Here is a 13,337-nt window from a genome sequence, read left to right on the forward strand (position 1 = left end):
GTCTCTCTTTGACTCACCCAACGAGAGCATCACCGCCAAGTGCCTCATGGCTAAAGCCACCAACAAGGTAACCTCCAACATCAAAACTACCATCATTAATCATCCTTCCCCAACGGATAGCATTAATGAACTTGAGGGAGATAATGTGGAGGCTAACGAGTTTGAGGTCTTTATGGGCAAACTCAAGGGAAAATCCAAGAAGCACTTTGTTGCTCTCATGGAACAACTTGGTGACGCCAATGACATGATCGAGGCTCACGAAGACACCATCTCTAAGATGGAAGGGCATAGTCGTGACTATGCCGATGAGATTTTGGATCTTTCCAATGCTCTTGAGGAAGAGCGTGGTCTTCGTTTCGCTCTTGAGGAGTCACACAACGTTGATCATGCTAAGTTAAAGAAAGATTATGATCATGCCCTCATTGTTTCTCGTGTGCTAAATTCCGAGAAGGCCAAACTCGGGGTTGATCTTGCTAGACTCAAAGAGGAGTTTGATATACTTGACAAGGCCCACAAGGCCTTGAAGGGTATTCACGCTAGTCTCAAGGAGTCTCATGATCAACTCCAAGTGAAGCTAACTAAGGAGAAAGCAACTTTTCCTCATATGGTTTTTATTGATAATGCAAATGCTACTAACCCGTGTTGTGACCATATACATCTTGTTGAGGAAAATGCTAAGTTGAAGGAGCAACTTGAGAGAGGTCTTGCGACTTGCATACAAGGCAAGAAGAACCTCAACGATCTCTTGATCAATCAAAAGGGGGGTGTGGCCAAGGAAGGGGTTGGGTACGTGCCCGACTCCAAGAACAAGAAGAAGAATGACAAGACCAAACGACCTCCTCCCGTCATGCAAACTTTTGTGAGGGAGGGAGAGAGTGCCCCCGAGGAGAAGAAGAACAATGTCAAGAAGGGCAATGTCATCCCTCCCAACAAAGCCGGCGATTTTAATCCTTCTTATGTGTTATGCCGTGCTAGTGATGGGCATGTTTATGCCAAATTTGTTGGTTCTCTTCATGAGTACATCGAATGGTCTATTTGGTTTCCTAAGACCCTTGTTACTAACATCAAAGGACCCATTACAAAATGGGTACCTAAAACCAAGCATTGATCTCTTGTAGGTGTTTGCTTCCGGTGGTGGATCATGGTTGCTCGATAGCGGAGCTACAAATCATATGACCGGAAGCAAGGACTTGGTGGTGGACGTGCACAAAGTTCCATCTATGCCCACCAATGTCGAGTGGGGTGACGCCTCATCCTCTAAGGTATTGGGACTTGGCAAGGTGGTCATCTCTCATGATCTCACGATCGAGAAGGTCATGCTTGTTGAGTCCCTTGCATACAATTTACTTTCCGTTCGTCAACTTGCAATCATGGGCTTTGCCACTTTCTTTGATATTGATACCGTGGCCCTCTTGTGGAGCAAGACTCTTAAAGTAGCTTTTGTTGGGCATGTCGAGAACGGTCTATATGTGATTAACTTCTCGGAGTGACCCACTAAGACCGCGACATGCCTAATGGCTAAAGTTGATGTGGGATGGCTTTGGCATCGCCGTTTAGCCCATGTCAATATGAGATCTTTGCAAAGTCTCCTCAAGGGGGACCATGTCCGTGGACTAATGAATGTTAGTTTTGTTAAAGATCGTGCTTGTAGTGCCTGTATCGAAGGAAAGCTACATGAGAAGGCTCACCCTCCCACGACTATCATTTATTCAAAGAGGCCCTTGGAGCTCCTTCACATGGATCTTTTTGGGCCCCCATCCTTCGATAGTCTTGGAGGTAGGAAGTATTGCTTGGTGATTGTAGATGACTACTTAAGGTACACGTGGGTGTATTTCTTCAAGAGGAAGAGCGAGACCCAACAAACCGTCATTGACTTTGCAAATGAAGCACAACGTCAACACAATGCAAAGATCTTGACAATAAGAAGTGACAACGGCACCGAGTTCAAGAACTACACCTTGGATGAATTTCTTATTGATGAGGGAATCAAGCATCAATATTCCGCACCATACACCCCTCAATAAAACGGTGTTGCGGAGAGGAAGAACCGGACGTTGATGGATGCGGCAAGGACCATGATGGCGGAGTTCAAGTCTCCATACAACTTTTGGGCCGAAGCCATCAACACCGCGTGTCATGCATCCAATCGGCTCTACCTCCGCAAGGGCTTGAACAAGACTCCATATGAGATACTCACCGGTAACAAGCCCAACCTCAAATACTTCCGGGTATTCGGGTGTAAGTGTTTCATTCTCAAGAAAGGTGTTCGGTTGTCTAAATTTGAGGCTAGAGCTTATGAGGGCATATTCGTTGGTTATGCTACAAACTCTCATGCTTACCGTGTCCTCAATAAATCCACGGGACTTATTGAGAAGACGTGTAACGTGGAGTTTGATGAGAATAACGGCTCCCAAGTGGAGCAAAGTGGCACTTGTGATGTAGGTGATGAAATTCCTCCTCAAGCCATAAGAAGAATGGGTGTTGGTTTCATCCTACCCATTGAGGAACCCCTTGTGGCCGAAGGAGAAGGACAATGCTCCACTCAAGTGGAGCCATCACCAACCCAAGGCCCACACGCTTCCGAAGAACAAAGTGAAGGCCCTCAATCTCATGAACAAGACCAAGGGCAAGATCATACTCAAGACGGTGTTGACACACCAAGTGATGCCCAAGGTCAAGTTCTCTCCCCCGAGCAAGTTCAAGATCAAGAACAAGCTCATGACGGCACTCAAGATGATCAAGTAACCGCTCCTCAACTCACCACCGAGGAGGAATTAGAGTGTCGTGCCGCCAAGGTTGCTTCTAATCTCTCCACCAAGGATCATCTCATGACGAATGTGCTTGGAAGCTTAAGAAAGGGGGTAAGCACTCGTAGACAATTAGCAAATTATTGTGAGCATCACGCTTTTGTCTCTTGTGTGGAACCCCACAAGGTCTATGAGGCGCTAGAAGATCCGGATTGGCTCAATGCCATGCACGAAGAACTCAACAACTTCGAGTGCAACAAAGTGTGGAGATTGGTGCCAAGGCCAACGGGGAACCACAATGTCATTGGAACCAAGTGGATATTCAAGAACAAGCAAGATGCCCATGGGATTATCATTCGCAACAAGGCTCGTTTGGTAGCACAAGGCTACTCCCAAGTCGAGGGTATCGACTACGGTGAAACCTTTGCTCCCATTGCTCGTCTTGAATCCATTCGCATGTTGATTGCATATGCTTCTCATCATAACTTTAAGTTACAACAAATGGATGTGAAGAGTGCTTTTATTAATGGTCCCATTAATGAATTGGTTTACGTCAAGCAACCCCCCGGGTTCGAGGATCCCTACTTTCCTGATCATGTGTATCAACTCGATAAGGCACTCTATGGCCTTAAACAAGCCCCACGTGCGTGGTATGACCACCTTACCGAGTTGTTACAAGACCGTGGTTTTGAAGTTGGGCTAATCGACCCCACTCTTTTTACTAACAAGGTCAAAGGGGAGTTGTTTGTGTGCCAATTATATGTTGATGATATTATCTTTGGTTCTCCTAACAAAGCTTTCAATGAAGAATTTGCCGCTCTCATGACCTCAAAGTTCGAGATGTCCTCCATGGGAGAGTTGAAGTTCTTTCTAGGGTTCGAAGTGAAGCAAAGAAGAGAAGGAACCTTCATCAATCAATCCAAATACACTCAAGACATGCTCAAGAGATTCAAGCTTAGTGACGTCAAGCCGGCCTCCACTCCAATGCCCACCAAGTGCCAACTTGACTTAGATCCCAATGGTAAAGTGGTGGATCAAAAGGTATATCGTTCCATGATTGGATCCTTGCTTTACCTTTGTGCATCTAGACCGGACATCATGTTGAGTGTGGGAATTTGTGCACGGTTTCAAGCCGCACCTAAGGAAAGTCACTTTGTGGCGGTCAAACGAATCTTTCGATATTTGGCTCATACCCCAAACTTTGGCTTATGGTACCCAAGAGGATCAAACTTCAAGCTTGTAGGGTACTCGGATTCCGATTGGGCGGGAGACAAAGTGGATAGGAAGTCCACTTCCGGAGGGTGCCAATTCCTTGGTTGCTCTTTGGTAAGTTGGTGTTCCAAAAAGCAAAGTTGTGTGTCTCTCTCGTCCACTGAGGCGGAGTATGTTGCCGCCGGTAGTTGTTGTGCACAACTTCTATGGATGAGGCAAACTTTAAAGGATTACGGTGTCACTTGTGACAAAGTGCCTCTTTGGTGTGACAATGAAAGTGCCATCAAGATTTCTCTCAACCTAGTGCAACACTTCAAGACGAAGCATATTGAGATTCGGTATCACTTCATCTGGGATCACATTAGGCGAGGAGAAATCGAGCTCAACTATGTCAACACTCATGACAACCTTGCAGATATTTTCACGAAGCCCTTGGATGAAGCAAGATTTCGCGAGTTAAGGCATGAGCTAAATATCATTGATTCGAGCAATATGGCTTGAACCCGTGCACACCCTACCACACTTAATTTGGTGTCTAGTTTAGGTGTAGGCATGGACATAGGGGGGGTGTTGTTCTCTCAATGAACTCTCCCTCCCCCCATTATGTATAAATTGATCAAGTCTTTCACTTTAGCCATTGTTGATGGCACCTGTGCTTAAAAGACGAGTTTTGGTCATGGGCCCAAGGTTAAAATCTTCGCAGTGCCATACCTTTTGACTCAAACATAGGTGGCCTCGGCCACCGCCCTCTTTTGAAGAGGTGTGTCTTGGTCGTTTGCTGGTGTGTGTTTTTTCTCTTGCCGTTTTTGTCGTTTCGTCGAGCTAAAGCCGTGTCTGTTTAGTTGCCGTGGCGTGCTGGGCGGTACTACCGCTGGTGGTGCGCGGTACTACCGCTTATAAGCGGTACTACCGCTGAGGGACGGGACCAGGGGGTTAAGTCGGGGCAGGGGGAGGTTTCTTCTCCCCCATACCCATTCACTTCGCCCCTCTTTTCTCTTCCTCTCTCTAGCCTCCTCTCGCCGCGGGAGGGCTCCGACGGATCTCCGTCTCCGGGGCATCCCTCTCCATTTCCTTTGGTGGAGTCGATCCCCACCTCGTCCTCTTGCCATGGATGCCGGTATTGCCCCCGTTCTTTCTTTCGTTTTGTCTCTTTTTAGTTCTTGTTTCTTAGGGGCAATGGTGGTTGCATCTCTAGATTTTTGGCTAAATCTAGGCTTGAGTTGGTTGGAGAAGGCAACTAGACTATCTCGATTAGAGTTTGGTAGGATTATTTTTGAATTTGATAGGCCGGTAGTGTCGGATCTGACTGCGGTAGTAAGGACCCGCTGTTTCACCGCCTTGTGCTATATGAAACTGCTGTTTCTCCACCTCAAGCAGTACTACCACTCCTCTTGGAGCGGTACTACCACTTGACCTAGAGCGGTACTACCGCTCCCTTTGGGGCGGTACTACCGCTTGGGGCAGTACTACCGCGGGCAGGTCACGGTACTACCGCCGAATGCCAATTTCCATCATTTTCCTGCCTTACCTTGATCTTTTTGTTGAGTTTGTTGGCTTATGCTCATTCTTTCTGGTTGTTTTGCGTGTTCTTGTGTTTGGCTCCAGGTGATGACCGTTCCGTGCAGCAAGGTCGCCGTATCAACCCCGGGCGTGCCACATCAAAACGCTACCGCACCTCAGAGCCAGCCGGTGGTTCCTCGAGCACCCAACCGCCTCTAGCAAGTGCATCTGCAAGTGTTCCTCCACCTCCTCAGCAATCGAAGCGAGCCGCCAACAAGCCAAAAGGGAAGACTGTGACTAAGATGACCAACAAGGAGTTTTGGGAGAAGCGTCGCCGCAACCCCTATGCGGTGGACCAAGAACCCACTTTGGTCAACCGCCCGTTCTAGAACCGTTTTCAGTTTGCCATCTACTTTGATGTGATCAAGGCCAAGAAGAATCTTTTTGTTGATGTTCGCTCCATTGACACTGAAGCTATGGAGAAGGACCCAGAGTACTTTGGCGAAGCTCTTCAGATGTGCACTCAGCTGAACATTCTTAGGATCATGCAATTCAACAAGGATTTCGATGCGGATTTGGTGGCTCAATTCTATGCCACCGTCCATCTTGGGACGGATGTCGACAGGACTCTGACATGGATGACCAATGGGAAGCTGCTGTCTGTCAAGTGGAAGGCTTTCATGGAGTTACTTGATGTGGTGGATAACGGGCTTGAGACTCCTGTCGGTTTCCGTCCTCACCGCAATGCTACATCCACCCACAAGCAAGCCCTTTGGCCCTACTGCACTGTGAAGGTTCACCCAGTAACTGAGAAGAAGACCTATGAGCTGTCTCCGTATCTAGACATTCTTCATCGCATATTCCGTGAGACTCTCTTCCCTCGGATTGGGAATCTGGATATGGTCCACTCTTACCTCGTGGACATGCTCCTTTTCTGTCAGCATGAGAAGGAAGCAAGCACTGGAGAGAGCCTGGATATCTCTCATGTCATGTGGTCTGAACTTCTATCTGCCGTGTCTGAGCGCAAGTGTCCTATCTATGGTCCATTCGTCATGAGGCTCATTGGGAGGGCCTGGGCACAGACTTATCCCAGAGTGCTGCTAGAGACTGGAGACTTGGTTTCTCATGAGATCAAGCGTCTGAGGAAGAAGGACAACTGGACAGCGCCTCACACAGGGGGTCCATCTGCTACTGCTGCCACAGGGGGCCCGTCTGCTGCTGTTGCTGCCATGGGGACCGAGGGTGAGGCTGCTACTGATCCTCATGAGGAGGACTTTGGCCCCTCTAATGCAGAACCGTCGTGGGCACAGAAGCTTAAGCGCAAGATGAAGAAACTTTTCTGCATGGAGTCCCATGGTCAGTACATGACTCATGTGGCGGAGAAGCATGCCAGGACGCGCCACAAGGAGCTCATGCGTCAGATGGGAGCAACAGTTGCCAGTGGGTCTGAGGGTCAGATCACTGAAGAGGAGGACTGGATTCATCAGAATTGCCACTGGACCGACTCCGATGCCGAGCAGTTTTCGACCCACGATGAAGATGCAGAGATGTGATGTTCGAGATCTTCCTCCTCCCATCACCTGGAGTCGTAGTGTCACTCTATGCCCTTTTTGGTGTCTCGCTGCCAAAGGGGGAGAGAGTGTAGGGATTTGCTTCTTGTGTCGTGCTTTGAGTCGTCTTGTGTTTTCTTGTGTGTTCCTTCTTTGGTTTGGTTTGGTATGAGACCTAAGTTCTAGTCATATGGTGTAAGACATATGCTCCCTATCGCTACCTTATTACTTGTCATTTCAGAGTACTGTAGTTTATTATGAGATGCATGCTTGTCCTGTTTATTCTCTTCTCTCATATATCTTATGCTTAGTATTGTTGGACTATAAAATATAGGGGAGGTGTTGATCCGAATGTGTGTGTCGTGCCATCTCTAGGTGCACACATTCTGGGGGAGCCCGTCTATATTTTGTAGTTCTTAGTTTTCTTCGTTTCATTTCTTTTCCTTGCGCAAATCCCTAGTTGTCATCAATCCACCAAAAAGGGGGAGATTGTTATGGCATATCTCTCTCAAGGTAGTTTTGGTGATTGATGACAACATGTTTGCGGACTAATCTTGTGCTTTGAATTATTCATAGATTCTCCCCTGGCACGAGACGCCTTCTTCCCCTCGAAGTGTATGTCAAGACGGTGTAGCTCTTTCGTTTCTTTCTCGGTGGACTAGTTGCGTAGAGGGCACCGTACTATCAAGAGGCGGTCCGCTGGGGTTTTGCATGGGTGGAATCATCACGTACACATCAGCTTCTCACCCTCCGAGCATTTCCGTTCCATTGAAGAGATCTCCCCTCTCTCTTCTTTGTCCTGTCTGGGTCAAAGCAGTAGTACCGCGCACCCAGCGGTAGTACCGCTGAGAAGCCACAAGCGGCAGTACCGCTCTGCAGCGGTAGTACCGCCCGTGGCTCCACAGCAGTAGTACCGCTGGGGGCCTGGCACCTCCGCCTTGTCCTCAGCTTCTTTGAGAGATTTCTTCTCTCTCACGCGCGCCCCAGCGGTAGTACCGCACTGCCTGCGGTACTACGGCCGAAGGGTCACAAGCGGCAGTACCGCTCCACAGCGGTACTACCGCCCTTGACCCCACTGTCGTAGTACCGCTGGGCAGTCTGCTTCCTACCGCCTCGATTCGAGAGGTCTTTTTCTCGTGTCGGGTTCTGCGGCACTAGTCACGGTTGTAGTGGCGGTAGTACCATTCCAGGAGCGGTAGTATCGCCCTACCACCGCGGTAGTACCGCATTTGGGTCCGTTCTCTACTTTTCTCCCCAGTGCGGCAGTACCGCTGGCTGGCGCGGCAGTACCGTTGTCCTGGCGGTAGTACCGCCCCATCTCAGCGGTAGTACCGCCCTGTGCGGGGCTGGTTGGTGGGGGACAACGGGATTGTTGTCCCCTACTATAAAAGGGAGTCCCCTTCTTCCTTCTCACCCACCTCTTCCTCCCCCAAGCTCCATTTATTGCTCAAGCTCCATTAAATACTCCAAGCTTCATTTTCGCCCGATCTATCTCTCTAGCCAATCAAATTTGTTGATTTGCTCAGGAGTGGTTGAGAAGGCTCCGATCTACACTTCCACCAAGGGATTTTTGATTCCCCCACTCATCCCTAGAGGATCTTGTTACTCTTGGGTGTTTGAGCACCCTATACGGTTGAGGTCACCTCGGAGCCATATTCCATTGTGGTGAAGCTTCGTGGTCTTGTTGGGAGCCTCCGATTAAGTTGTGGAGATTGCCCCAACCTTATTTGTAAAGGTTCGGTCGCCGCCTTCAAGGGCACCAATAGTGGAATCGCGGCATCTCGCATTGTGTGAGGGCGTGAGGAGAATACGGTGGCCCTAGTGGCTTCTTGGGGAGCATTGTACCTCCACACCGCTCCAACGGAGGCGTACTTCCCCTCAAAAGGAAGGAACTTCGGTAACACATCCTCGTCTTCACCGGATCCACTCTTGGTTATCTCTTACCTTTACTTGTGCAAGCTCTTTAGTGTTTCTACCCTTACTTGCTTGTATGCTTGTTGTTATTGCATCATATAGGTTGCTCACCTAGTTGCACATCTAGACAACCTAATTTGATGCAAAGTTTAATTTGGTAAAGAAAAGCTAAAAATTGATAGCTGCCTATTCACCCCCCCCCCCCTCTAGTCAACCATATCGATCCTTTCACACACTCCCTACCCATTAGTTTAGTTTCTGTACGCCTTGATACTACACGGCGTGAACTCACCGAAACTTATGGGTCGAGGGTAAATAGATGAATTCAAAAAAATGAGAGGGGGAAATAAGAGCAAAAGAACTGATGTTGAGGCCATGAGTTTTGATAAAAATGTGAATTTTCGCATGTGTCGGGAAGAAAAATTAGAACTACGAGGCTGAGAAGAAAAAACCATATAACACATGAGAACAACATGCCACTCACAACCCAGGCCATACAACCTGGTTTTGTTCTTGTACAGAACATGTGTATCCATACTCCTCATCAAGTATTGCAATATGTACATGTCATATGTTAGAACAAATGGGGGCGGGGGGTTCCCATCCTTTCTCTTTCTCTCTCCTCCACCCCTCTCTGTTCTCAACTCCTGTCCTCACCCCCTCCCAGACAACGCCCTCTCCACTTCACCTCCGTTGGCTTGTCCAGTTAGAAAGGAAGGGAATAGTGGCTCGGCCTCGTTCGTTCACTTGTATATCCACTTTGGTTTTCATCCTACATGGCTTGTTTTGGGTGCAAATTGTCGTTTTGGAGGCTCCGACGAGCGTTGTTCGCGATTGTTCTTGGTGCTGCTACAACCCTGTCCTCTCTCGGCTTCAACTCCACCAAAGATTTGTCAAGTAACGCCCTCTCCAATAACCCCCCTAGTTCTATGCTTCCTGGATCTAGTCTTTACTCTTCCCTTTTGACCATCGGATGGGGATTGAACGTTGGACCGATGTCGAAAGTTCGTGGTCATCCTTCTTCGAGTCCAATAAACCCCTTCTTACCCTTTCCGATCTCGCTAGATTATGTCCACAAAATCCTTTATTTTCAACAAGCCTATTGTGTTAGTGCTTATCTCTCATCTTCTCTCGGATCTGAGCGGGTCAGTCTGGAGATATTGTAGGCTATTATTTCCTTCTCATGGAGCGGTACCCTTCACCTCCGGTGATGTTTTTCTTTCTCGGCTCATGCTTCATAGGGAAACATTCCTTTGTCAAGTCCGAGATCAATTGGGTTTTGCCATCCCATGGACCATGGACGAGATACAACATAGACTATGCATACAAACCCATGTCAAATTTGATTTGCCGAAAAATATGTCGCAAATTATGCAGTCAAAAACATATAACCCTAAGTTTGAAGGATACGACTTATACTTGGGCAAGGGGTAGTTAGGCAGTGTTTGAAATAGGTAAATATTTGGAATCACTAGGGCGATGGCGTTATCGCATCGACGACCGCCCGTGGACACCATGTGCCTTGGTGGAACCCATGCATAGTCTTTCCTTATCCCTCCCTGGCGCACATCTTTTTCTTTCCCCCCTCAGCCGCTTGACCGACTCTACCCCAACTCTATTTCTTCCATCTCGGCTCTTTTCTCCCATCGACGTCAACGTGAGATCGGGGCACACCAGTGACGTTGCAAGGCTATGTCATTGCTGCAACCCTCTACCCTGAGCCACTGTTGTTGCAACCCTTGGCCAATGAAGTTGCAACCAGCTACCTACAGCACACACACACATACCACAGTTGCTACAAACCACCACTTATCGCTGCAACCGCACTACACATGGTTGCAGGTTGCTGCCTTTTATTTTAAACTCGTCATTGCAACTGCACTACGTCTTTCATGAAGTTCATACACAATACACTCTCACTGTCATCAAGTTCATACAAAATACACTCTCTGACACTGCAGATAGCAAGTTCAAAAGATCCTGCTCTTCATTGCCATGCGACGAGCTGATCTTCGCAATGTGGTTGGAGCAGACGTGGTCTGAGCATATGGGATAAAAGCTTCCAAGGCAACGGGAACAAAGGAACCGGGCATTCCTCTTGAGTCCATGGCTCAGGCTGCTCATCGGCCGACGGATCATTTGCAGCTCTCTTTTTTGGTGAGAGCTATTGCACTGTTGATGTTCTTGGTTTAGGTGATGATGAGTAGTATGTACGATATTAACGTCTAGAAGTTATGGAATTATGCTATTATTACTTTAAATGTGTGTTTGAAATGAATTTATGTTTAAAAGATGTGTTTGAATTTTTTGTTAAAGACTAAAATTATAGGGGGTCTGCTAGCTGCAAAATAGTGATATCCCTAAAAAAAGTAAAGTGGAATAAGGAGCACTTTTGACAGTTTACCCAGAAGAGATCTGCTAGAAATGCCCTTATCTGCCCAATGTACCTACTGATCAAGTGAGTCATGCACTAAAGCTTCTAAAAACACAAGTTTTGGTGGCCTTGCGCTACGGATTCCTCCGGCCAAACCGCCTGTCTCTGCTCTGGAAGGAGCACAGCGCTTCGAGGTAGTCAGCCTCCCCGGAGTCCGGCCACAGGGTGTCGGTGAAGAAGAGCTCCGAGTAGGCCGACTGCCACAGCAAGAAGTTGCTCAGCCGCAGCTCGCCGCTGGTCCGGATGAGCAGGTCGGGGCACGGGAGCTCGCTGCCGCGGCTCGTCTCGAGCTCGCCGGCGAACAGCGACTCGTCGATGTCCTCCGGCCTGAGCAGCTCGCCGCGCACCTTCTGGGCGAGGCTCCGGCAGGCTTGCACTATGTCCCTTCGCCCGCTGTAGCTGATCGCCAGCGTCAGGTCGAGCTGCGAGTTGTGCCTCGTTGCCTCCTCGGCGTCCCTTGCCGTACCCCGCAGAGACGCCGGCAGCCTCGAGCAGTCGCCGATCACACGTAGGCGAATTCCGTCCCTGCACAAAACAGTAACCCATCAGTGCTAGAGTAGAAATCGGGCTGTTCTTCAGCCGTAATCTTAGTGGTTATCACTTAGATTAGTGCGTTAATTCATCTGCCGGAGCCGGCCGGCACATGGAGCGGAGTGCTCGGGTGCATCTTATCAGAATGGCAATAGAGACGGCCAAAATGTGAGGCCATTAATCTACGGCGGACTGGCTGGCGTGCGTACCTCAAGAACTCGGCGACGCTGTCGTGGATCACCCGCTCGAACAGCCCCATCAGGAAGTCAACCTCCGCCTGCAAATTCCAAGAACCGTCAAGCTCAGGGCGGAGGCCGGAGGGAGCCGGCAAAAACGCGCGCGCGCGCGGCCAGGTCAGGTGTGATGTGCTACCTTGGGGCGGCTCCAGTTCTCGTGGGAGAAGGCGAAGGCGGTGAGCTCGCGGATGCCCCAGGCGCGGGAGAGCCGCACCGTCTCCACCAGCGCGCGCCGCCCGGCCTCGTGCCCGAACGCCGGCGGCATGCCCCGGGCGCGCGCCCACCGCGAGTTCCCGTCCATCACCACCGCCACGTGGCCCGGCAGCGACTCCGGCCGCAGCCCGCGGAGGAGGAGAGACTCGGCCGCCGCGCCGCGCGGGCATGGCTGTGCCGAGCGGCGCGTGCGGCGGGAGGAGGAGGTGGGAAGCTGTGGATGGGTAGCGGCTGGAGACTGGGAGAGCAGCATGGGATTGGGGTCTCTCGGTGGTGTGCTCGTCCTGTTGCCGTTGGCCGTTGCTTCGAAACCCGAAGGGTCAAGCCACATGTTTAACGTGTAGTTTTGATGAACATACACCTCTAAAAGCACGTTCGGCTAAGTAATTTCTTTGTTGGAATTGCTAGTCTTCGAGTGCAAGATGCTCTTCAAGGATTAATTTACTCAAATGATAAGTGTCATACCAGATGCGTGACACTCTGGTCTTATCTTTTTCAATGGCAATTTCAGTCATGCAAGGATTGCAGAATTCAGTGACATATGGTAAGTTTGATTCAAAAATAAATTGACCATGGAAATTGCCATGTTTGACAACTAAAGTTGCCATCCTCGCGTCATCAAACTTGCCATAAAAAATGTTCGGAGTTGCCATGTGCTCGTGTCACACGTCAGGTACTTATGAGGGTCCGTTTATGCTTGCTGAACCATTGTGTTGTGCATACTTTTATTTTGTAATCTGTAATGAATTTCTTTTTTGACACAACCGTAAGCAAAAGTGGGTCAAACAAACATTAAAATAGGGAGAAACAGGTGAAGCAAACGGGATTAAGTGAATTCACCGCAATGCCAAAGGCAGCCTAAATCGAAGTCAGATGGCGTGGAAGCCACAAGCAAAACTTAAGGATTTCATAGTTGACCAATACTTAAGGATTTCACGGTGAAATCAAGTTTGAATCCCGTGACAAGATTGCCATTAAAAACCGTGAAATCAAGTTCGAA

At 49.0% G+C, this 13,337-nt stretch overlaps 1 protein-coding gene across 1 annotated transcript; it reads right to left on the reverse strand.

Moving 5' to 3' along the window:
- Positions 1-11,265: 11,265 nt before the first annotated feature.
- Positions 11,266-12,683, reverse strand: LOC125545331 (isoprenyl transferase-like). Its single transcript, XM_048709243.1, has 3 exons — positions 12,261-12,683; positions 12,098-12,165; positions 11,266-11,882 (listed from the first exon to the last, which is right to left on the reverse strand). The coding sequence occupies exons 1-3, from the start codon at positions 12,666-12,668 to the stop codon at positions 11,432-11,434; spliced, it is 927 nt and encodes a 308-aa protein (XP_048565200.1). The 5' UTR covers positions 12,669-12,683; the 3' UTR covers positions 11,266-11,431.
- Between the last annotated feature and the right edge of the window lie 654 nt (positions 12,684-13,337).

The sequence above is a fragment of the Triticum urartu genome, chromosome 3, assembly GCF_003073215.2.
Source record: "Triticum urartu cultivar G1812 chromosome 3, Tu2.1, whole genome shotgun sequence".
NCBI lineage: Eukaryota > Viridiplantae > Streptophyta > Magnoliopsida > Poales > Poaceae > Triticum > Triticum urartu.